This window comes from Scyliorhinus canicula, chromosome 16, assembly GCF_902713615.1.
Source record: "Scyliorhinus canicula chromosome 16, sScyCan1.1, whole genome shotgun sequence".
NCBI classification, from domain to species: Eukaryota; Metazoa; Chordata; class Chondrichthyes; order Carcharhiniformes; family Scyliorhinidae; genus Scyliorhinus; species Scyliorhinus canicula.
In genome coordinates, this window is record NC_052161.1 from 141,473,003 (window position 1) to 141,494,763 (window position 21,761).

Sequence of the window (21,761 nt, forward strand, 5' to 3'; positions counted from 1 at the left end):
CACCCCCACCTTCTCACGGGCAATCAGGGATGGACAGTAAATACTAGCCTACCACAAGCCATGAATGGATGAAAAATAGACAGTGACATGAATGAGATCCTCTTCGCCCAATTCCTAGTGGGATAAGGGCTGGAATTTGCAGAGGTCTCACCCGCAAGCCATCAGAACAGTTAGTGTGTGAAAAGGTGTGGTAAAGAATGTGTTCTGCCGGTTCCACTTTCGACCTCATTGCTGAGCTGGGACTGGCTTCTCAATGTGAAGAAAGGAGGTCCAGCTCCCAGACCTTCCTTCAAATAGCCACATGCACCAATTCACCAATATAGAAATTGTTCGTTTTTAAAAAAAATGTTCAGCTTTAAAAGGGAATTTGTTTCACGTTACTTAAAGGCTTCTTCCATTCGGTGTACTTACAAGAATTCCAAATTAAGCTGCTGAAATCGAAAGGCTTGGCACCTTGATGAGTGAATTCAAAACAATAGCTGGCTGAGGTGAGACATGTCAGCAAAAAGCAATGATCTCAGCACTCCTGCTGACTCTGAGATTCTGATGCAGGTGCTGTTGATGTGCACTGGACACTCTCATCCCCTATTGTTGGTTACACTGGCATGAAGTCAATTAAGCATCTGATGTGCAATGGATGCCAAAACTCTATCCTCAAGGACTCGCTGTAGAGATCATGAGGTTCGTTTTAACCAAAGGTTTATGCAAGATAAAGCTCCGTCTCCTAATCCTGCTGGAATGAACAAAGAACAATACAGCACAGGGACAGGCCCTTCGGCCCTCCAAGCCTGTACTGGTCATGATACAAACCTTTGCCAAAACCCTCAGCACTTCATTGTGCCGTATCCCTCTATACCCATCCTATCCATGTGTTTGATAAGATGCCTTTTGAATGCCATTAATGTATCCGCTTCCACAACCTCCCAACGAAACATGTTCCAGGCACTCACCACCCTCTGTTTAAAAAACCTGCCTCGCACATCTCCTCTAAACTTTGCCCCACAGACCTTAAACCTATGCCCCCTGGTGACTGACCCCTCCACCCTGGGAAAGAGTGCCTGCCCATCCACTCTATCCATGCCCCTCATAATCGTGTAGACCTCTACCAGGTCACCCCTCAACCTTCGTCTTTCTAATTAAAACAGTCTGAGTCTATTCAGCCTCTCCACATAGCTAACACCCTCCAGACCAGGCAACATCCTGGTAAACCTCCTCTGCACCCTCTCCAAAGCTTCCGCATCCTTCTGCTAGCGTGGCGACCAGAGTTGTGTGCAATACTCCAAGTGTGGCCGTACCAAGGTTCTATACAACTGCAGCATGACTTGCCAGTTTTTATACTCGATGCCCCGTCCAATGAAGGCAAGCATTCCGTCTGCTTTCTTGACTACCTTGTCCACTTATGTTGCCACCTTCAAAGATCTGTGGACCTGCACGCCCAGATCTCTCTGACTTTCTATATTCCTAAGAGTTTTGCCATTTATGTTATAATGGCCGAGCAACGTTCAAATGGAATTGGCAGTCCAGGGGAAGCCTACAATAAAACCACTTTGCTTCTTTCTGGGTCATCTTGAACTTTGTTGCCCACTTCTTCAATTCCCAAGGGACAAGGCATTGAGGAGACCACTGTGTCTTAAACCAGTAAAATAGAACAAGGGCTCGTTAAAGCTGCTCATTTGTGTGCTTGTGATCCTTGTGTGCTGAGCAGGTGAAACATGGGAATAAAATGGCTCTTGCACCACAGTCTGAGACCAACTCAATGTAATCGAACCCGCACAGCACCACAGGTTGGAACTCCCTCCAAACACACAGGTCAAGGACGCGATAATGCAACCATCCTGCTAACTTCACACTCCACTCAAATTTCCCATCAATCTTATTCGAATGCGTCCCAATGTTAAAATGGGCATTAATGAGCAGTTCAGGAATATTCCCAATAAACCCCATAACCCAGGAGAAGCTAAAGTCTGAACTGATTTAATCACCATTCATACACATCAGGAACAACATGGGCAGCACGGTAGCACAGTGGTTAGCACAGTTGTTTCACAGCTCCAGGGTCCCAGGTTCGATTCCCGGCTTGGGTCTCTGTCTATGTGGAGTCTTAACTTTCGCGCCGTGTGTGCGTGGGTTTCCTCCAAGCACTCTGGTTTCGTCCCACAGTCTAAAGATGTGCGGGTTAGGTGGATTGGCCATGCTAAATTGCCCCTTAGTGGCCACAAAATGTTAAGTGGGGGGGGGGGGGTTACTGGGTTACAGGGAATAGGGTAGATACGTGGGCTTCAGTAGAGTGCTCTTTGTAAGGGCCGATGCAGACTCAATGGGCCGAATGGCCTCCTTCTGCACTGTAAATTCTGTGACTCTAACAGCATGTTCAAAAACTTTGGAAATGGGGAAGCTTTTTCAGTTTTTAACATGATTGTAGCAATTCCATAGAACTATTTTCCAAGAAACAGAGTAAGCCTGATTGACAATCTTTTAAAAACCTGAAACAATTGCAATAAAACACCAGAAAAATAACTTAACTTCCTGCTGCACCTGAAGGTGTGGTCAGAATGTGCAGTGTGTTTGTGCGAGTGCCAATGGGGGCAGGGCAATTATTCAGAACAGAGAGATTGATAGACGATTATATAAGGTGAAGGAGATTTGGGCATAAGACAAGTCACCGTCTGTGACTGTTTATTAATTTTCTGTGCCAATTGCAGCAAACAGGGGCACACATACACAGGAAATTCCAGGCCGGGAACACGAGCAGCCCTCTTCACAGCAAAACCTCAATAACTTCTCAACTGGATAAATGCAACATCTCATGTGTTGTCGAGTCATAACGCACAGGAGGACCCCAGACTCATTTTACGGCCCTTTTTAAGAAGAGGGAAAAATAAAAGAAACACCTGCATTTATATAGCACCTTCCATAACCTCCGGATTGCATTTTTGAAGTATAGTCACTGCTGTAACGTAGGAAAAGCAGCCAATTTGTGCACAGTAAGCTCTCACACACAGGAAAGTGATAATGAACAGATTTTTAAAAAAGTTGTTATTTGAGGTAAATGTGTTGGGTAGGACACCACTGCTATTTTTCCATTGATATCTTGGGATTCTTTACGTGCATGCGGGGGCTGTTGCCACTTTATTTTTGAACCACAAGCAGCGAGTACGTTTCTTGTATTGACCAAATGACCACACGACCAGTATGTTAGTTCAAAAGACAGTTTATTATTAAACACAAGACTTATCTCTGTGTGCAATGATACACGCGGCTATGCATTAAACTACACTGATCAACTAAGATGACCTTTAGTTAACTTCTGGGTGACTGGCTCTGTGCGGGTAGATAAGGCCTTTATCTGAGTACCCACGTGCGTCGGCTGGAAATCGTCAGGTTCGTCTCGGCTGCGGCTTGTCTCTCTCTCTCAGGTAGCGATCGCAGGTCTTGAACTTGGCTGTTCATTATGCTGCAGTTGGTGTGGGCACAGGCCGATCCCAAAAGAGACCGATCCCTAGCAGTTGGTGTGGGTTTCTTATCCTTCTTCTCTTTCGCGCCCTTTTGGGTGGGGTTAACTCAGGATCCAATGGATCGATAGGGTCTCGATCACTCTGATCGATACTGGCCAATTAGGGGTGGGTACCTTGATGGCTAGTCGTTACTGTTCCAAGTGCGTAGGCCTGTCCAAATAAGGGGAGGTTGCGCTGGGGAGTCTGCTACTGTTGCTATTCCTTTATTCGAGTCTATTGTCCTCGGGAAATCGGTGATTGACCTTTAACAGGTGCAAGTTTCAATTCGGTCTGGTTTTACTTTGATCAATACAGAGGGGCTGTGTACTGTCTGTGTCCTGACTTGACCACAATTCCCTTTACCCTTTGCGGGCGGCCATTTTCGATGGCCACAGGGCAAACGACAACTTCTCCGAAAGTCTCACCTCCTAGAGTCCAGCATTCCCTTAGTGCCACACAGAAATGGGGCACCATCAGGGTTCGCAGTGTCTGTGGGCTGATCACTCGGTGGGTCAATGGGGCAATGAAACAGCCACCAGGGCTCCCATTGCTGTTTATTATAGGCTCACCTGTGGGGCTGGATTCTCCGTTTTAGCGGCTAAGTGTTGGCTCGAACAGGGAATTCCGGGTTTATGACACCAAAATCGGCGCCGAACCCTCACTGATTCCGGGACCGGTGAGGGATTAGCAACAGTGCCGAGTAAAGCTCCCGGCTCCCGCACAAATATGGCCGGAGAATGGCTGGGTCCATGGCCACGCATGTGCACGGCGACGACCTGTAGCAATCGGGCCGTACAATATGGTGCCGGCCGCGCTCGGACCCGAGCTGCCATCTGCGACCCCACAGCCCCCTCCCCAGCCACCCCCCACCAGTCCCCACAGCCCTTGCAGAAACCCCCCCCCCCCCCCCCCAGAGGCACGGCTCCCGGCCGACTGTAGTGGCGCTGGACACAGTCCACGGCCGCCACACCGAATTCCCAACTGCTCAGACCACACGTTAACGGCACGGTCAGGAACTAGGCCCATCGGGGTCGGAGCACTGGGGGAGGGACTTCAGGTGACCCGCCAACGCCGTTCTAATGGCGTGCGCCGATGATGTCATTTCAGAGGGGGCGGAGACTCAAAAACTGGTGTCAAACCGGTGCCGCCCCCGATTTGGCCGTCGGAAGGGATTCTCTGCCCGATCGCCGATTACGATATAGGCGTCAGGCAACGGAAAATCCCACCCCAGATATCTGGATTGATTTTCGATGGAATATCTCTTCACACTTGCTAATACCTCCACTATCTGATGGATGACAAATAAATAAGCTGGTAGGAAACTAATCGGAGGGAAATGTTCCCTTTGTAGCCATCTCAGATGGCCACCTGCAAGGACCATGGGAATTATGGCCAACCCAGGACTCAGACACACTCAGAGCTTGCGTGTGTATTTGCAACCCAGATAGCTAGACGCGATCGAAACTCCCGCTCGTTTGCATTCTAATCGCCCATTTCCCCAGAACAATAGGACTGCACTCAAGAAACCGATACACATACAGACTGATCGGCGCCACTCCCTTTACTCAGGGAGCCCAAACAGCCAAGGTCAATGACCGCTAAGGACACGCCCAGCCTCCAAGGCACCCGCCCCTTTATTGGCCAAAATCAAAGGCAGTGATCGAAGCCTGTCAAATTATTGGGTCCAAGTTAAGGACCACCCTAAAGAGCGTGAAATTCCAGAGGGATAAGAAGAGACACAGCCATGTGCTCGGACTCTCTTGGATCCGGCCTATGCCAACCCAAGTGCAGCATAACGACCAGACAGACAAGTTCAAGACCAACGATCGCTACCAGACGGATGAGCCCAGCAGAAACAGAGCCACCTCTTCCACCCAGCCACGCAAGATCCAGACAAAGGCCTTGTCCATCTGCAAAGAGCTGGTTGCCCTGAAGTTAAGTACAGGTTATTGTAGTTGTTAGGTGCAGTTTAACTTGTATTGTTTTATGTTGCATGTCAAAGTAATCCTTGCGTGCAAATAAACCATCTTTGAACTTGAACTGACTAACTGGTTGTGTGGTCCTTTGATCGATATCCGGTAAAACCTTGTGGTGGTATCATCTGATACCTGGCGACTCTGAAGAGCAACATTATCAATTGGCAACATTATTGGTGCTGATTGGCAACACCTTCTCAATTTTGAAACGTTAGGATTTGTTTATTGGAATTTTGCAGAATTAAGTAAGGGAATTATCAATTTACTTTGAACGCTTCAAATGAGTTAGCACTCACTATCATTCCGATAGTTATCTTTGTATGTCCAAGATAACTTAAATAATAACAAAAACATTTTTAAAGCAGATTTATTTCATACAATATTAAACCCATGGGGCTTGTCATAAAAAACTGTACAGAAATTTGTGACATTAAAGTATACAAACAAACAATTTCATTCTAATACATTTCTACATTATGTAAACAAGACTTCACAACTTCTCTCCATGTTGGCGACAAGGTGATAGTTTTCCCCTTCTCGGCAAAAGCAGCTTCTGACCAGAAACTATGGATTTTTTTTTTCCAAATTATTTCACTGATGTAGAATCAGCATTGGTAGGTTTATTAGATTAAGTAGGTTTTAAATTTAACTCATTCACTGATTGGTTGGCTTTGCAATGCATTTTGATACAATTAACTAACATATGTGGGTCACAGAACATGAACATTAGGATCCACAATGGATGATGTTGACAGTACAAATAATTTATTTTTGATTTGAAGAGGTCCGATTTCTAATGAAAGTGATTTGATGAATACTAAAGGTTTCTTCAACTAAAAAAAGCATGGCCGCTTGCCTTTTGAAAACTAGAACTGTGCAAGAAGTGTAGTGATTAAACAACGGGCTAGATTCTCCGTTTCAGCGGCTAAGTGCTGGCTGAAACGGAGAATTCCCGGGCGTGTTAGAATGCCAAAAGCAGCGCCAAACCCTCACCGATTCTGGGACCGGTGATGGGCTAGCAGCGGCGTCGGGCAAAACTCCCGGCTCCCATGCCAAAAACGGCCGGAAAATGGCCAGGACCGTGGCTGCGCATGCGCATGGTGACGACCTGCAGCTGTCACGCTGTCCAACATGGCGCCGACCGTGCGTAAACCCAACCTGTCAAATATCCGCCACCAATCCCCCAGCCTTGGTGGAAGGTCATACTTCCTTTGTGACATTCAGATTGTTGAACTCCTTTCAGTATTTATTTGTATTGAATATCATTAATAGTGATACACCCAAACCGCACTGAACAAATGTCATTACTTAGTAATGGAGTTGGTTCTGCAGCAACCTGCTGAAAATGTTTTGTTTGCTAAAGCAAGGTGTAGCCACAATAAACAGCTCTCTTCGGAATCGGAGGATAACACTTGCTAGGTCAATCTGTGAGGGCTCTGAAAAGTATAAAAAGTGAAAAAAAAAAATCTGCACAAGTTTCGACTCAATTAATAAAATGCGTTGATTTCTCCAACAACACTCAGGAGGTGACTGGGAGTGTTTGCTCTTTAGGTCTGGGCACTTCATTTCTTGCCAAATTCTCGCCCAGGATCTTTGGGTCGTCGATCGCTGTAGGTTTGATCATTTTTAGGGCCATTTCATAGGGCGGCAGGGTTTCAATAGAATAAAGACTGTAGGGCGGAGGAGGCAGAATAAAGTTGTTGGCTTCCTGGAATGTGTTGCCATTCCTATTGGTGGAAATGTACTGCAATGGACTGTTTGCTATTGAAGAAAGAGAGAAAAATACCTGTGTTAAATAGGTTCAGCAGCAAATTGCATAAAAGATTTTTAAAAAACTCTGTTTATCCTGTTCATAATTCGAAGCAGACAATAACAGGTTAGAAAGTTGGTTAATATTGTTTTATAAATGGCAGATTCATTGATCTCATGCTCCAAACACAAATCTGTGCTTACAGGATCAATACTATCTCTAGTTTGTGCTATCTCAGATCACAGCTCCTCATGAAAGATATAGGACTAATGAGTTTACCCGCAAAATATCCTCAGAAACTTAACCACAGTAATTTTCAGCTAACATTTGAAAATGTCTTCGAATACATTAATGTCCTGCTGTGCCCATGCTGCTGGGCTGAATTACCCTTTTAAAACATGCCAATTATCTATTCTCCCATTGGTCAAGGGGAGGATTTCCATGACAATGTCCGCTTGCATGGATGAAAACGTTCATTCACGTGACCAATTTCCGCTACCTTTGATAGTGTTTGCCTGAGAATAAATCAATGTCTGGGGACACAGGTGTGGTATTCAAGCTGAATCTGATGTTGGCTTCACTCGGTCTCCATACACACTTTCCAATGATGAATAGTAATGTAGTTGTCTATTCTGAGAGAGGCTTTTACCAACTGTGTTACCACCAGCACCTGCTATCTCCAAAGTGAGCTAAGTCAGATTGGGAGTGCCTTCACCTGGTTAGCTCAGATACTCTCCATGTAAAACATGCGATCCAGCCAAAGTAAGTACATTCATACTCTTAACCATGTCAGATATTAGCAGCGTTCAACGAGAGGCGTTACAGGCATACAATGTGACAGCAGGTCAATGTGTGGAACAGTCATAGCCCAAGCTGGTGAACTGCTGACTTTCAGCTGTCCCATCAAATGGAAACACCAGGGGCTTAACTCCGCTCCACTGGGGCGGGGGGGGGGGGGGGGGGGGGGGGAATCGATGCGAGAGCCATGATCAAAGCACTTGTCCATCTCCCAAGTCTTTAAGTCGAGAGAGGAGCTAGGAGATTTTTGATCACAGGAATGTTGTTTTTGCAGTGACAGCCACAAGAGGCTAAAGGAAAGCAGAAAAAGAGAAATAGAAACCTCTTTTGCTCAATGACATTTTTTTGCTGGCCTGCAAGACAAAAGAACTGAGACCACAGGAGTAATTGTTAATATAAACACAAGCTAAGATTGAACATGTGCTGCCGGAAAGGCCAGTGGAAGCAGATTCAATAGGAGCTTTCATTAGGCAAGTTGATAAATATGTGAAGGGCTGTGGGGAAAGAGTAACTGGGGTGTTTATCAAAGAAATGAAGTGAAATGAAAATCGCTTATTGTCACGAGTAGGCTTCAAATAAAGTTACTGTGAAAAGCCCCTAGTCGCCACATTCCGGCGCCTGTTCGGGAAGGCTGTTACGGGAAGAGCTGACACCGGCACGTTGGGCCTTTAATGCTCTATCAATTCATGGTTCTAGTTAAGGACTGGACTGCCAAATAGATTGTTACTTACATGATACGGTGCTGTGAATGGTACTATCATTATCAATGGCGATCATTGTGACTTCATAAGGCCGAGTTGGAAACATGGGGAGCTGGGGTTTAGTCCTTTGGCAGCATTTCACACAACTGGCCATCACTCCGCACACCAACAGCAAGAAGATGGTCAACAAAATCAACCTGAAAAAGAAGAGGAAAATAATTACTTTCAAGACCTATAAATATTGGTTCAATCACCGTTATTAATCTGTGGCTTTTGTAACCCTCAAAGCAAGAAATCATAAATCTATTGGAGAATCAGCGATACAGTTATTACTCCAGGGTAATTATGACTTCTGTGCACGGCTTCCAGTTTGTTGATGAATGTTGTTTAATTCTCTATTTTGACATTTTTCAATGTTGTTCAGATAGTTAAGTAATCCTCCATTTAGTTATTTTTTATAAGTTCCTTTCTGAATGCTTGCCTAACCCTCCATTTACAGGTCTTTCCTCTACTGGTCAATCTGGCTGTCTAACCCATCATTACAATTTAAATATCAAACAAAACAGATTGAACGTAACATTTGTCACGTTTCTGGCACTTGGTGCAAAACATGTAGAGAGTAACTGGAATGGTCCAGGTGTAGGTCTTCTTATCAATCTAGATTTACGACCTTATAAACTGATTGCAATGGGTTTTACTCAGTTTGCAATCATTTTGTTTCCTGATAAAGTACGACAGTCTATTCCTTAACATTTATTTGGAAAATCTTAATCTTGTTTTATTAATTTCTATGAATTCCTGTTAAAGAGCTTTGATTGTGAAATATGTGCAGTTGATGTCTTATAAAACAAAAATCAAGATCAGCAGGTTGAGTGGATAAGGAATGATGAGAGTATGTATTTCTTTTGTGTATTTGATGTATTGAAATGTCCCAAAGTGTTCGCAAGAGCAATAGAAAGCAAAATTTGACATTGAGCTTCATAAGATGCAAGGCAGGAGACCAAAAATTTGATCAAAGGTGGGGAGGCAGGGGCAGCACAGTGGCACAGTGGGTTAGCCCTGCTGCCTCACGGCGCCGAGGTCCCAGGTTCGATCTCGGCCCTGGGTCACTGTCTGTGTGGAGTTTGCACATTCTCCCCATGTCTGCGTGGGTTTCACAACCACAACCCAAAGATATGCAGGGTAGGTGGATTGGACACGCTAAATTGCCCCTTGGAAAAAATGAATTTGGTACTCTAAATTTAAAATAAATAAATAAATAAAAAGATCGGGAGGCAGTGGTGCATTGTCACTGGACTAATAATCCAGAGACCCAGTGTATTGCTCTGGGGACCTTGATTCAAATCCCACTGGGGCAGACTGTGGAATTTGAACTCAATTTTGAAAATCTGGAATTAGAAGTCTATTGATGACACGTGACAATAAAATAAATAAAATCAAAATCAAATATAGGATTGCAAATCTTTCCTTCATTAAAGTGGATCAGGAGAGAGCCCCAATTGGGAGGTGGAATATCTGCATAATTACAGTCTATTCCTTCAAAAAAGCTGGAAATGTTTGTAAAGTCTTTGCACTAATTCATCTTCAGCAGTTAATTAGACCCACAATTTAATCCTTTGAAGTTCTGTGCCTAGAGTTCTGGAACCCGTTTATGCTAACTCTGAACACTTCTGAATGACGAAAGGTTGCTATCCTTCTGCCGGGACCTTCTGGTGTTGCTGTTCTTGCAGAAGTCAAAGTGACAATGTTAAACACTGTGATTAAACAGAGAGCCGGGCCAGTACTTACCACACATACCACAGACTGGTCCAACTGGAGGGACACCTGGAATCAATAAGACAGATAAATCGTTTAGGAAGAGTCATCATATTTAAGGATATCGAAGAGTTTGATTAATTAAGCAAAATACTGTGGAATCTGAAACAAGTAGAATGCAGGAAAAGCCAGCATTGGCATTGTCTATAGTCCAGAGAGAGAGCAAAGGGAGTTAACACTGATGGCAAAGCATTTGAAAGGTTAACTCTCTTCCTCTCACTATAGATGCTGCCACTCCCATTGAGTGTTTCCAGCATTCTGTTTGTCTCAAATATTCTTCTTGAATTCACGGACTGAAGGCAGCTTCCTAGCTCGGGTTCATCAAAAAAATTGACAAGTGCCGTGATTTACTTTTGTGGCTAGGGTGAGGGGGCAGGCGCCAAGTTTACCTCTGGTAAGAGGTTGGACCCTGTGGGGACGGTGTTAATCTGATCCACATACCAGCTACCTAGACACCCAGCTAACTCTTAATATTGCAACTTCTGATTAAATCAAAAAGACTGCAGGAGAGGGTGAGAGAGGAAGAAGAAGAAGAGGGCAGCATGGTAGCCTTGTGGATAGCACAATCGCTTCACAGCTCCAGGGTCCCAGGTTCGATTCCCGGCTGGGTCACTGTCTGTGTGGAGTCTGCACATCTTCCCCGTGTGTGCGTGGGTTTCCTCCGGGTGCTCCGGTTTCCTCCCACAGTCCAAAGATGTGCAGGTTAGGTGGATTGGCCATGATAAATTGCCCTTAGTGTCCAAAATTGCCCTTAGTGTTGGGTGGGGTTACTGGGTTATGGGGATAAGGTGGAGGTGTTGACCTTGGGTAGGGTGCTCTTTCCAAGAGCCGGTGCAGACTCGATGGGCTGAATGGCCTCCTTCTGCACTGCAAATGCTATGTAAAAAAAAGAAGCAAAGAGCAGACAAAATTTACCTATTCCACAGAATGATCAACTCAGAGAGCATGTCATGCTGGTATTTATACTCCACTTGGGTCTCCTCTAAGTCTTTCCTCACCTACCAATGCAATTTATCGGCTTCACCAGCTTTTCCATAAATGCATCCATACCATCCAGCTCTCTGTGATAGCAAGGTCCACATCCTCACTGATTAAAGAAGTTTCTTTGAATTTCCGATTGAGTCTCTTGGTGAACTATCTTATCGATGACCTCCAGCTTTGCTCTTTCAGGGAGACACATTCTCTATCAAAACCTGAAAGAGCTTTAGAGAGCGGCTCCTTCTCTTTCCAGCAGAACCCCCCCTGGTCACCCTCCCCTGCTCACTAAAACATACCCCGCGACACCTCCTTAGCAGTATGGTGAACAGACTTTATTGGGTTGAATGAACTGTTGCCTTTGATGGGATATATTTCCAGACCCTGAATCTATGGAATAACCGCCCCAATGTAAATAAAAGCAAAACTGTGTAACTGGCGCCACACACACGGGAAATGTGGGATTAAATAGGACAACCCAGGGTGTTGGGGGGGGGGGGGGGGGGGGAACCTGCCAGGAAAGTAAACGCCAAAATATTGAGAATGTTTATTGTTATTGACTTGAAATCCATCTCCTCAAATCCTGCACAGGGAGAATGGGCCGAATGGGCTCCTCCTGCCCCCTCTGATCTGACCACGAACTCATTGTTCAGGGAGAATGATTTAAAACAGAAATGGGAATAAGCTCACCCGCTGATTTCTCCCAGTTCTGTGTCACAGTTTCCAGCTCCAATGACAGGCGCCTGCACAGCAAAACGGCAAAGATCAATTCACAGGAACAATAAGAGCGGCTTTCAAACCCAACACAGCCCATAAACCTCCCGAGTCCCAAACACCAATCGCTGCAACAATCCCGTTCATTGGATTTTATGTGTGTGGCCATTCAGCCCCCAGAAACTAACCTCAAACATGCAGAGGGTGAGGACAACTGTTCTCAGGATCACCAGGTATTTCCCCATTCTCTTCACCAGCTCACTCTGTGTCACTTTCAATGTTTCTACTCCTATTTATAATTACCTGACCCTCCCCCCTCACACCCACAGAGCTAGAGAGAGAGCAGCCCTCCCTCCCTCTCTCCCTCCCCCTCTCTCTCGCTCCCTCTCACTCTCCCTCCCTCTCTGTCCCTCCCCCTCTCTCTCCCTGTCTCTCTCTCTCCCTGTCTCTCACGCCTTCTCTCTCTCCCTCCCTCTCTCTCACTCCCTCCCTGTCTCCCTCCTTCCTCCCTCTCTCCCTCTCCCTCTCCCTCCCTCTTCTCTCCCTCTCCTTCCCTCTCTCTCTCCCTCCCTCTCACTCTCCCTCCCTCTCTGTCCCTCCCTCCCTCTCTCTCACACTCCCTCCCTCCCTCTCCCTCCCTCTCTCACTCTCCCTCTCTCTCCCTCCTCCCTCACTCTCTCTCACTCCCTCCCTGTCTCCCTCCCTCTCCTCCCCTCCCTCCCACTCCCTCTCTCCCTCCCTCCCCCTCTCTCTCCCTCTCCCTCTCTTTCTCCCTCCCTCCCTTTCTCCCTCCTCTCTCCCTTTCCTTCCCTCTCTCTTTCTCTCCCTCCCTCTCTCCTTCCAGACACTGTGATAAAAGCAGTGACCATTGGAGAGATGGTGTCAGTGTGTGTGAGAGAGAGAGAGAGAGAGAGGGAGGGGGTTCTTTGTTCTGAAAAGTCACATTTTGTATCGTCTCTTTCCGAAACAATCTGTTATCTCAGTGCCTTTCCATTAGAGCCAATCAATGTTGCTGTTAAATGTATTCTGGATGGAATTGCTGCGGTTTAAAGGACAGTGTGGGCTGGAGTAATGTTTCAAACTAATCAGTGAGTGTCAGTGACATCCTCGAACTGTCCACAGCACAGGAGATGGGATATTGACGTGAGCCCATCTCCAAGTTTGGCATTTATGTGGGAGGCAGTTTTGACCATGTATAAAAACAAAATAATACATTGTTTATGCCTGGTTTAAATTAGAAACCCCATCACTTCAAAAAAAATCTGCTTGTCCAGACACAAAATCCCAGTAAATCATGTAAATGATGTGGCCGAATGTCCGAGTTGGTTAATCAGAAGTGGGCACATTCTGCGCAGCAAACACAGCGCTCACTCTGAAAGTACACAACCCAAACCGCAGCATGAAGCAGTTTCATACTGACACTCTCCAGCCTAACCACTGTGACTCATTCGTTAACAAAGCTGACTTATTCCAAGTCATTTCCGCTTTCCCAGACGGGCAGTATGGATTGAAGGAGGGAGGGATTGGGGATATTGATCATTACGATGGCGATTCACATAGCGGAAATAATCATGATTCATGACATAGTTATAGATACGTAACATAAAACTAACGCATGAAATAATATAAAGGTTGCACAATTATCAGTATAAACGTAATTAGAATACTTTGCAAAACGTGTTTCCTTAATTACGGAATAAGGTTCACTACATTCTGGATTTTGTATTAAAGGCCCCACCACCAGTTCGTTACATTCTCAATCATTTTATATTATTTATGAGTTTTATAAAGTGGTGGGTTTGGCTGTATCTTGTCCCTGGAATTGTGCATTTTCTCCTTAATTCAACAACACATTTATTTTTGTGTAGATTAAATTTACATTTATTGTCAGGTATAGACATCGGATTTACAGCGCAGAAGGAGGACATTCGGCCCATCGAATTTGCACCAGCCCCCGGAAAGAGCACCCCACTTAAACCCATACCTGTAACCCAGCAACCCCACCCAACCCCTTTGGGCACTAAGGGCAATTGATCATGGCCAATCCACCTAACCTGCATGTCTTTGGACTGTGGGAGGAAACCGGAGCACCCGGAGGAAACCCACGCAGACAAGGGGAGAACGTGCAGACTCCGCACAGACAGTGACCAAGCTGGGAATCGAACCTGGGACCCTGGAGCTGTGAAGTGACAGGGCTACCCACTGTGCTACTGTGCCGCCCATTACTGAGGTCCAGTGAAAGGTATTGTTCTGTGTACAGTCCAGACAGATCATTCCATACATGAAAAATTTCAGGCATACGATAAATACACAATGTAAATCCACGGAGCAAGACATAATGACAATGGTTGGGATTGGGGTTATATTGAAATGTACATAAACAGTAAAAGAAACGTCAAACACCAAATATTGCCTATTTTAGCAACTTTCCACAGTTCTACTGACTTAAAGAATGTGTTATCATCAGTAAATAAACATCTTTAGAGGCAATGTGAGCGTTGCCTGTCGTATAAAGGGTTATTCCAATATTCAATTGATCTAATCCCTGTTCACATTCACTAAATAACTTTTTAAAAGATCTAAGGACCCAGAATGGAAATCTCTGTTGCACAGGATGACTGTCTCACTAAACCTCAATGAAATTAAGCTGAAAGGACCCGACCTTGGTAGAAAGTGCATTCGATTTGCATTTTGCGTTTCTGCAGCATTTAGACAAGAAGTTGGTGGTGATCACCATGGTCGCATTGGCTCTCACAGTCCTTCAGCTGTTTTGCAGCTTCTATGTAGCCATAATCTGTAACTTTATCCACTTTATCCATATCTGTTATGTGGCCTGGACTTGCAAAATCCTACCAACTGTCCTGGTTTGAGACAATTCACACCTCTTTAACCTGGGATTACCCCCTATCTCTGGATCTGTAATGATTTGATTACCCGCAAATGCTCGCATTCCAAGCATTGTCTGGCATCTCTGACTTTGTCTATATAAATGTTTCTGGAACATACCTCTCCATTCACCTGAGGAAGGAGCAGTGCTCCGAAAGCTCGTGTTTGAAACAAACCTGTTGGACTTTAACCTGGTGTTGTAAGACTTCTTACTGTCCATATCTGTTGATATGGGCAACATGGTAGCACACTGGTTAGCACTGTTGTTTCACAGCACCAGGGTCCCAGTTTCGATTCCCGGCTTGGGTCACTGTCTGTGCGGAGTCTGCACGTTCTCCCCGTGTCTGCGTGGGTTTCCTCCGGGTGCTCCGGTTTCGTCCCACAAGTCCCGAAGGACGTGCTGTCAGGTGAATTGGACATTCTGAATTCTCCCTCTGTGAACCCGAACAGGCAGCGGAGTGTAGTGACTAGGGGATTTTCACAGTAACTTCATTGCAGTGTTAATGTAAGCCTACTTGTGACAATAATGATTCTTATTAGTATTATCCAATAACCTCTGCCCTAGGCTGATGTCAGTAAGAAGTCTTACAACACCAGGTTAAAGTCCAACAGGTTTGATTCAAACACGAGCTTTCGGAGCGCAGCTCCTTCCTCAGGTGAATGGAGAGGTATGTTCCAGAAACATTAGGGGCCTCACGGTAGCATGGTGGTTAGCATCAATGCTTCACAGCTCCAGGGTCCCAGGTTCGATTCCCGGCTGGGTCACTGTCTGTGTGGAGTCTGCACGTTCTCCCCGTGTGTGCGTGGGTTTCCTCCGGGTGCTCCGGTTTCCTCCCACAATCCAAAGATGTGCGGGTTAGGTGGATTGGCCATGCTAAATTGCCCATAGTGTAAGGTTAATGGGGGGATTGTTGGGATACGGGTTACGTGGGTTTAAGTAGGGTGATCATTGCTCGGCACAACATCGAGGGCCGAAGGGCCTGTTCTGTGCTGTACTGTTCTATGTTCTATGTTCTATGTTCTATTTATATAGACAAATCCACCTAACCTGCAAGGCTTTACAACACAGTGGATAGCGACCTACCACTGGACCAGAAGCTCTTGGTTCATGCCCAACATGAAGGCATGTTAACTATGGAAGAAGCAGTTCTTCTCTGCAATACCTGCAAGAATATATATTTTATTCTTCCAGAGCTTTCTATTTGTAAAGTGCTGCTTTGTGTAATCTTTCGTGCATCATGAATGGACTGATGGTCCCTCATGATTCTTCTTCCTCAACCAGCATGTTTAGAAATGGCAAGGAATGCTTATCACTTTCTATTGCGCAGTTTACAAACCGCAGCTAACAGGATTACTGAAGGAAAGAGCGGGCAAGAGAGAATAGCCCAAAATGCAAAATTGGCAGAGTTCCCAACACAAATACAATGCCAATGGATAGGGCAAAATGTTGTACTAAACCTCATCCCTCCCTAAGTTATCTCTTTATCAATGTGCAGCATAGATCTCTTTAAGAGAGCCGTTTCCTCCAGCCAATGGGGATACAGCTAGTTTTGGCAACCTCTCACTCAAGTCAAAGCCTTTGCAAATGACTAAGTACGGGGTGCACAATTGCAGATTGGAATCAGTGCTCCTGACAGCCATTAGAAATGTGAACCCAAGTGTTAGGACAACAAAGGCAGCTTTAAGAGATTTATATTTGTAATGGTAAACATTAGAAATAAGATATAGTTTTAAGTGTGTTCACTTAAATGTTTCTGTGCCTGGAAGAGTAAAATCTATAGTTAGATTCATGCTGGACAAAGGTGGCTTATTTGTGTGGGGTTGGCTAAGTGCTAACTGTGGTTCTACAGTGCTTAGAGAGGGCTATGGCATGAACATTAAATAGACCAGCAGAGGTATGTATGCGTTGCTTAGTAACTGGAGGCCCTTGTAAGGTAGGAAAGTTGTTAAGTGTTAGTTTGAGCTGGATGTATTGCAGTTGGAGACTGGACATTGGGGAATGCAGCCTTCCAAAGGAACAAGTTACATTTCAGATAACCAGGGAATTGGTACAGGAATAATTTCTTAAGATGACTGAATTTAAGAGAACAGAAGCCAAGGTATGAAACATTTGATATAATTTTAATATGGTCTGGGAATTTAGAGTTAGAGCAATTGTGAGCAGTTTGTACAGCCGTCAAGACAAAGAAATCCTAAAGAGGTTGGTGTCAAACCTGGACTGGATTCTCTGTTAAAAGTGGAGTGGAAACTTGTTTAGTAGTGTTATTTTCAAAACATGGACTGGATTTTGGAATGCAAATTGCTAAGGGAAATCATTATCATGAGAGAAGATTTTAAAGCTTGTTTATGGGAGTGAAGTTTGGAAACTCTCATGTGATAATGATCTTGGGGGATTTTGTGGAAAAATCCACAGCCACTAACTTGGGTTCAGAGCAGAGCCCGTGTTTGATCACATCCATCTTGAGTACTCAAAAGGGACTTTGTGTGTTAATGAAACCATTGCAGTTTAAAATATACTTTGCAATCTGTGTTAGTCCTCAAAACCTGAATCTAATTGAAGGCTAAATGTTTCAGTTTTTTTCTTGTCGTTTGAATTAATCAGAGGCTCTGTGATTCTGTTCCTCCACGTTTATACAAAAATTTGCAAGTATACATCCTAACGTTTAAGAATGGGTAGCACGGTAGCACAGTGGTTAGCACTGTTGCTTCATAGCTCCAGGGTCCCAGGTTCGATTCCCGGCTTGGGTCACTGTCTGTGAGGAGTCTGCGCGTTCTCCCCGTGTCTGCGTGGGTTTCCTCCGGGTGCTCCAGTTTCCTCCCACACTCCAAAGACGTGCAGGTTAGGTGGATTGCTAAATTGCTCTCAGTGTCCAAAAAAGGTTAGGTGGGGTTGCTGGGTTGTGGGGATAGGGTGGAGGCGTGGGCTTACGTAAGGTGCTCTTTCCAAGGTGCAGACTCGATCGGCTGAATGCCTCCTTCTGCACTGTAAATTCTATGATGCTATGAACAGGTAGATGGGGCTTCATAATCAATATGAAAGACAGCACCTCAGGCAATGCAGCACTGCCTCACTGCTGTACTGGTGTGCCAAGCTGATACGCAGGTACCTGGACCTTTAACCATGTCTCGCGAGCCAATGTGACCAAAGAAAAATGGGAACAGTTTCATATTTTTATTCTTTCCTTGATGTATCCACTAGGGTACAGCTGAGGATAGGCAATAAATACTGGAGTAGTCCACATCCTGTAAATGAATTTTAAACATTGCCACTAATATCTAACAGGGAAGTATATAGGAAAGGCATAAAAAAATAGGTAGCAAACAGATTGGGTTACAATGTCTGTCCAGTCTCCTGGAGAGAGGGAGTGAGGTAGAAAGGTGGAGGGGGATTCCCTGAGATTGAGAGGAGTTATTGGGAGGTAGTCACACCTCAGGTAAAAGGAGAAGGTAGATGGGTTACCGTCAGGGGAGGGAGAGGGAACCGGCAGGCAGTGCAGGGATCCCCTGTGGTCGTTCCCCTCTATAATAAGTATATCGGGCGCGATTCTCCCAGAGAGGGAGAAATCGTAAGGCTGGCGTCAAATCCGGGCGGGTTTGACGCCAGCCTCCCCCTCCCCGACCGGGAACCGATTCTGGTCCCCAGTCGGGGCTAGCATGCCGCCGCCGTAAACTCCGGCATCGCGGGCTTAACGAATTTCGTTAAGCCCGCTTGCCAGAGTTTGCGCCGGCTGACGCGTCACATGACGTCAGCCGCGCATGCGCGGATTGGAAGACTCCAACCCGCGCATGCGCGGATGACGTCATTGCGCATTTGCACGAAACTCACGCATGCGCGGGCCGGGATGCCCTTCAGCCGCCCCGCGAAGTGATACAGCGGGGCAGCGGAAGGACAAAGAGTGCGCGGGTATCGGACCCGCTGCCCGCGATCGGTGCCCACCGATCGCGGGCCCATGGCACCCTTGGCACGGCCGTGGTACTGCCGTGTCAATCGGTGCCATGGTTTTAAAAATCGCCACTTTACGGCCGTTTTTACGAACGGCCAGACCAGGTGAGTTTGCCGTTCGTAAAAATGGCCGTAAAGGGCTTGGAACTCGGCCCATCGGCCAGCTGAGAATCGCTGCTGTCCGTAAAAAAACGGCGGCAGCGATTCGTATCGGGAGTCGGGCGTGGGGGGGGGGGGGGGGAGAATAGCGGGAGGGCGTCAGACTAGCTTGGCTGTAAAATTTTATGAACCCCGCTATTCTCCGCACCGTCGTGAGTGCGGAGAATTGCGCCCATCGTTTTGTATACTGTTGGGGGGGGGGGCGACTTACCAGGGGTAAGCAATGGGGCACAGGTCTCTGGCACAGAGTCTGTCCCTGTTGCTCAGAAGGGAAGGGAGAAGAGGAACAGAGCACTTGTCATTGGGGACTCCATAGTTAGAGGAAAAGACAGGAGGTTCTGTGGGAACGAAAGAGACTCACGGTTGGTGTGTTGCCTCCCAGGTGCCAGGGTTTGTGATGTCTCTGATCGTGTTTTTGGGATCCTTAAGGGGGTGGGGGAGCAGCCCCAAGTCATGGTCCACATAGGTACCAACGACATAGGTAGGAAGAGAGAGCTAGGGTGGAAGCTGAGAGCTAGAACAAACAGAGTTGTTATCTCTGGGTTGTTACCCGTGCCACGTGCTAGCGAAGTTAGAAATAAGGAGAGAGAGGAGTTGGACACGTGGCTACAGGGATGGTGCAGGAGGGAGGGTTTTGGTTTCCTGGATAATTGGGGCTCATTCTGGGGTAGGTGGGACCTCTACAAACAGGATGGTCTTCACCTGAACCAGAGGGGTACCAATATCCTGGGGGAGAGATTTGCTAGTGCTCTTCGGGGGGGGGTTTAAACTAATTCAGCAGGGGGATGGGAACCTAAATTGTAGTCCCAGTGTACAGGATGTTGAGAGTAGTGAGGTCAGGGATAAGGTTAAAAGTTCGAAAGAGGGCACCGGCAAGCAAGATGCTGGTTTGAAGTGTGTCTACTTCAACGCCAGGAGCATCCGGAAAAAGGTGGGTGAGCTTGCAGCATGGGTTGGTACCTGGGACCTCGATGTTGTGGCGATTTCGGAGACATGGGTAGAGCAGGGACAGGAATGGTTGTTGCAGGTTCCAGGATTTAGATGTTTCTGTAAGAACAGAGAAGATGGTAAAAGAGGGGGGGGGGGGGGGGGTGGCATTGTTAATCAAAGAAAGTATTACGGCGGCAGAAAGGACGTTTGAGGACCCGTCTACTGAGGTAGTATGGGCCGAGCTTAGGAACAGGAGAGGAGAGGTCACATTGTTGGGAGTTGCCTATAGACCTCCGAATAGTTCCAGAGATGTAGAGGAAAGGATTGCAAAGATGATTCTCGACAGAAGCGAGAGTAACAGGGTAGTTGTTATGGGGGACTTTAACTTTCTAAATATTGCCTGGAAATACAATAGTTCGAGTACTATAGATGGGTCAGTTTTTGTGCAGTGTGTGCAGGAGGGTTTTCTGACACAGTATGTAGACAGGCCAACAAGGGGCGAGGCCACATTGGATTTGGTACTGGGTAATGAACCCGGCAGGTGTTAGATTTAGATGTAGGTGAGCACTTTTGTGATAGTGATCACAATTCGGTTATGTTTACTTTAGCGATGGGCAGAGATAGGTATATACCTCAAGGCAAGAATTATAGCTGGGGGAAAGGCAATTATGATGCTATTCGGCAAGATTTAGGATGTATAGGATGGGGAAGGAAACTGCAGGGGATGGGTACAATCGAAATGTGGAACTTTTTCAAGGAACAGCTACTGCGTGTCCTTGATAAGTATGTACCTGTCAGGCAGGGAGGAAGTTGTCGAGCAAGAGAACCGTGGTTTACTAAGGAAGTTGAAGCACTTGTCAAGAGGAAGAAGAAGGCTTATGTTAGGATGAGACATGAAGGCTCAGTTAGGGCACTTGAGAGTTACAAGTTAGCCAGGAAGGATCTAAAGGGAGAGTTAAGAAGAGCGAGGAGAGGACACGAAAAGTCGTTGGCGGATAGGATCAAGGAAAACCCTAAGGCTTTCTATAGGTATATCAGGAACAAAAGAATGACTAGAGTAAGATTAGGGCCAATCAAGGATAGTAGTGGAAAGTTGTGTGTGGAATCAGAGGAGATAGGGGAAGCGTTAAATGGATATTTTTCGTCAGTGTTTACACTGGAAAAAGACAATATTGTCGAGGAGAATACTCAGGTACAGTCGACCAGGCTAGATGGGATTGAGGTTCAGGCAACTTTAGCAATTTTGGAAAGTGTAAAAATAGATAAGTCCCCTGGGCCAGATGGGATTTATCCTAGGATTCTCTGGGAAGCCAGGGAGGAGATTGCAGAGCCTTTGTCCTTGATCTTTATGTCGTCTTTGTCAACAGGAATAGTGCCGGAAGACTGGAGGATAGCAAATGTTGTCCCCTTGTTCAAGAAGGGGAGTAGAGACAACCCTGGTAATTATAGACCTGTGAGCCTTACTTTGGTTGTGGGTAAAATGTTGGAAAAGGTTATAAGAGATAGGGTTTATAATCATCTTGAAAAGAACAAGTTGATTAGCGATACTCAACACGGTTTTGTGAAGGGTAGGTCATGCCTCACAAACCTTATTGAGTTTTTTGAGAAGGTGACCAAACA

At 45.9% G+C, this 21,761-nt stretch overlaps 1 protein-coding gene across 1 annotated transcript; it reads right to left on the minus strand.

Annotated features, from left to right (window-relative positions):
- Positions 1 to 5,823: 5,823 nt before the first annotated feature.
- LOC119950721 (transmembrane protein 52-like) lies at positions 5,824 to 12,518 on the minus strand. The gene is made up of 5 exons (XM_038773395.1): positions 12,412 to 12,518; positions 12,200 to 12,252; positions 10,508 to 10,543; positions 8,750 to 8,916; positions 5,824 to 7,231 (listed from the first exon to the last, which is right to left on the minus strand). The coding sequence occupies exons 1-5, from the start codon at positions 12,466 to 12,468 to the stop codon at positions 6,990 to 6,992; spliced, it is 555 nt and encodes a 184-aa protein (XP_038629323.1). The 5' UTR covers positions 12,469 to 12,518; the 3' UTR covers positions 5,824 to 6,989.
- Positions 12,519 to 21,761: the final 9,243 nt, after the last annotated feature.

What these genes read in the sequence shown, in the direction of transcription:
- LOC119950721 (XM_038773395.1), bottom strand. Translation starts at nt 12,468, where the DNA reads ATGGGGAAATACCTGGTGATCCTGAGAACAGTTGTCCTCACCCTCTGC. An exon ending in TCACCCTCTGCATGTTTGAG is followed by an intron (nt 12,253 to 12,411) that starts GTTAGTTTCTGG and finishes TTTGCTGTGCAG; the next exon opens with GCGCCTGTCATTGGAGCTGG. An exon ending in ACCAGTCTGTGGTATGTGTG is followed by an intron (nt 8,917 to 10,507) that starts GTAAGTACTGGC and finishes CTTCTTTTTCAG; the next exon opens with GTTGATTTTGTTGACCATCT.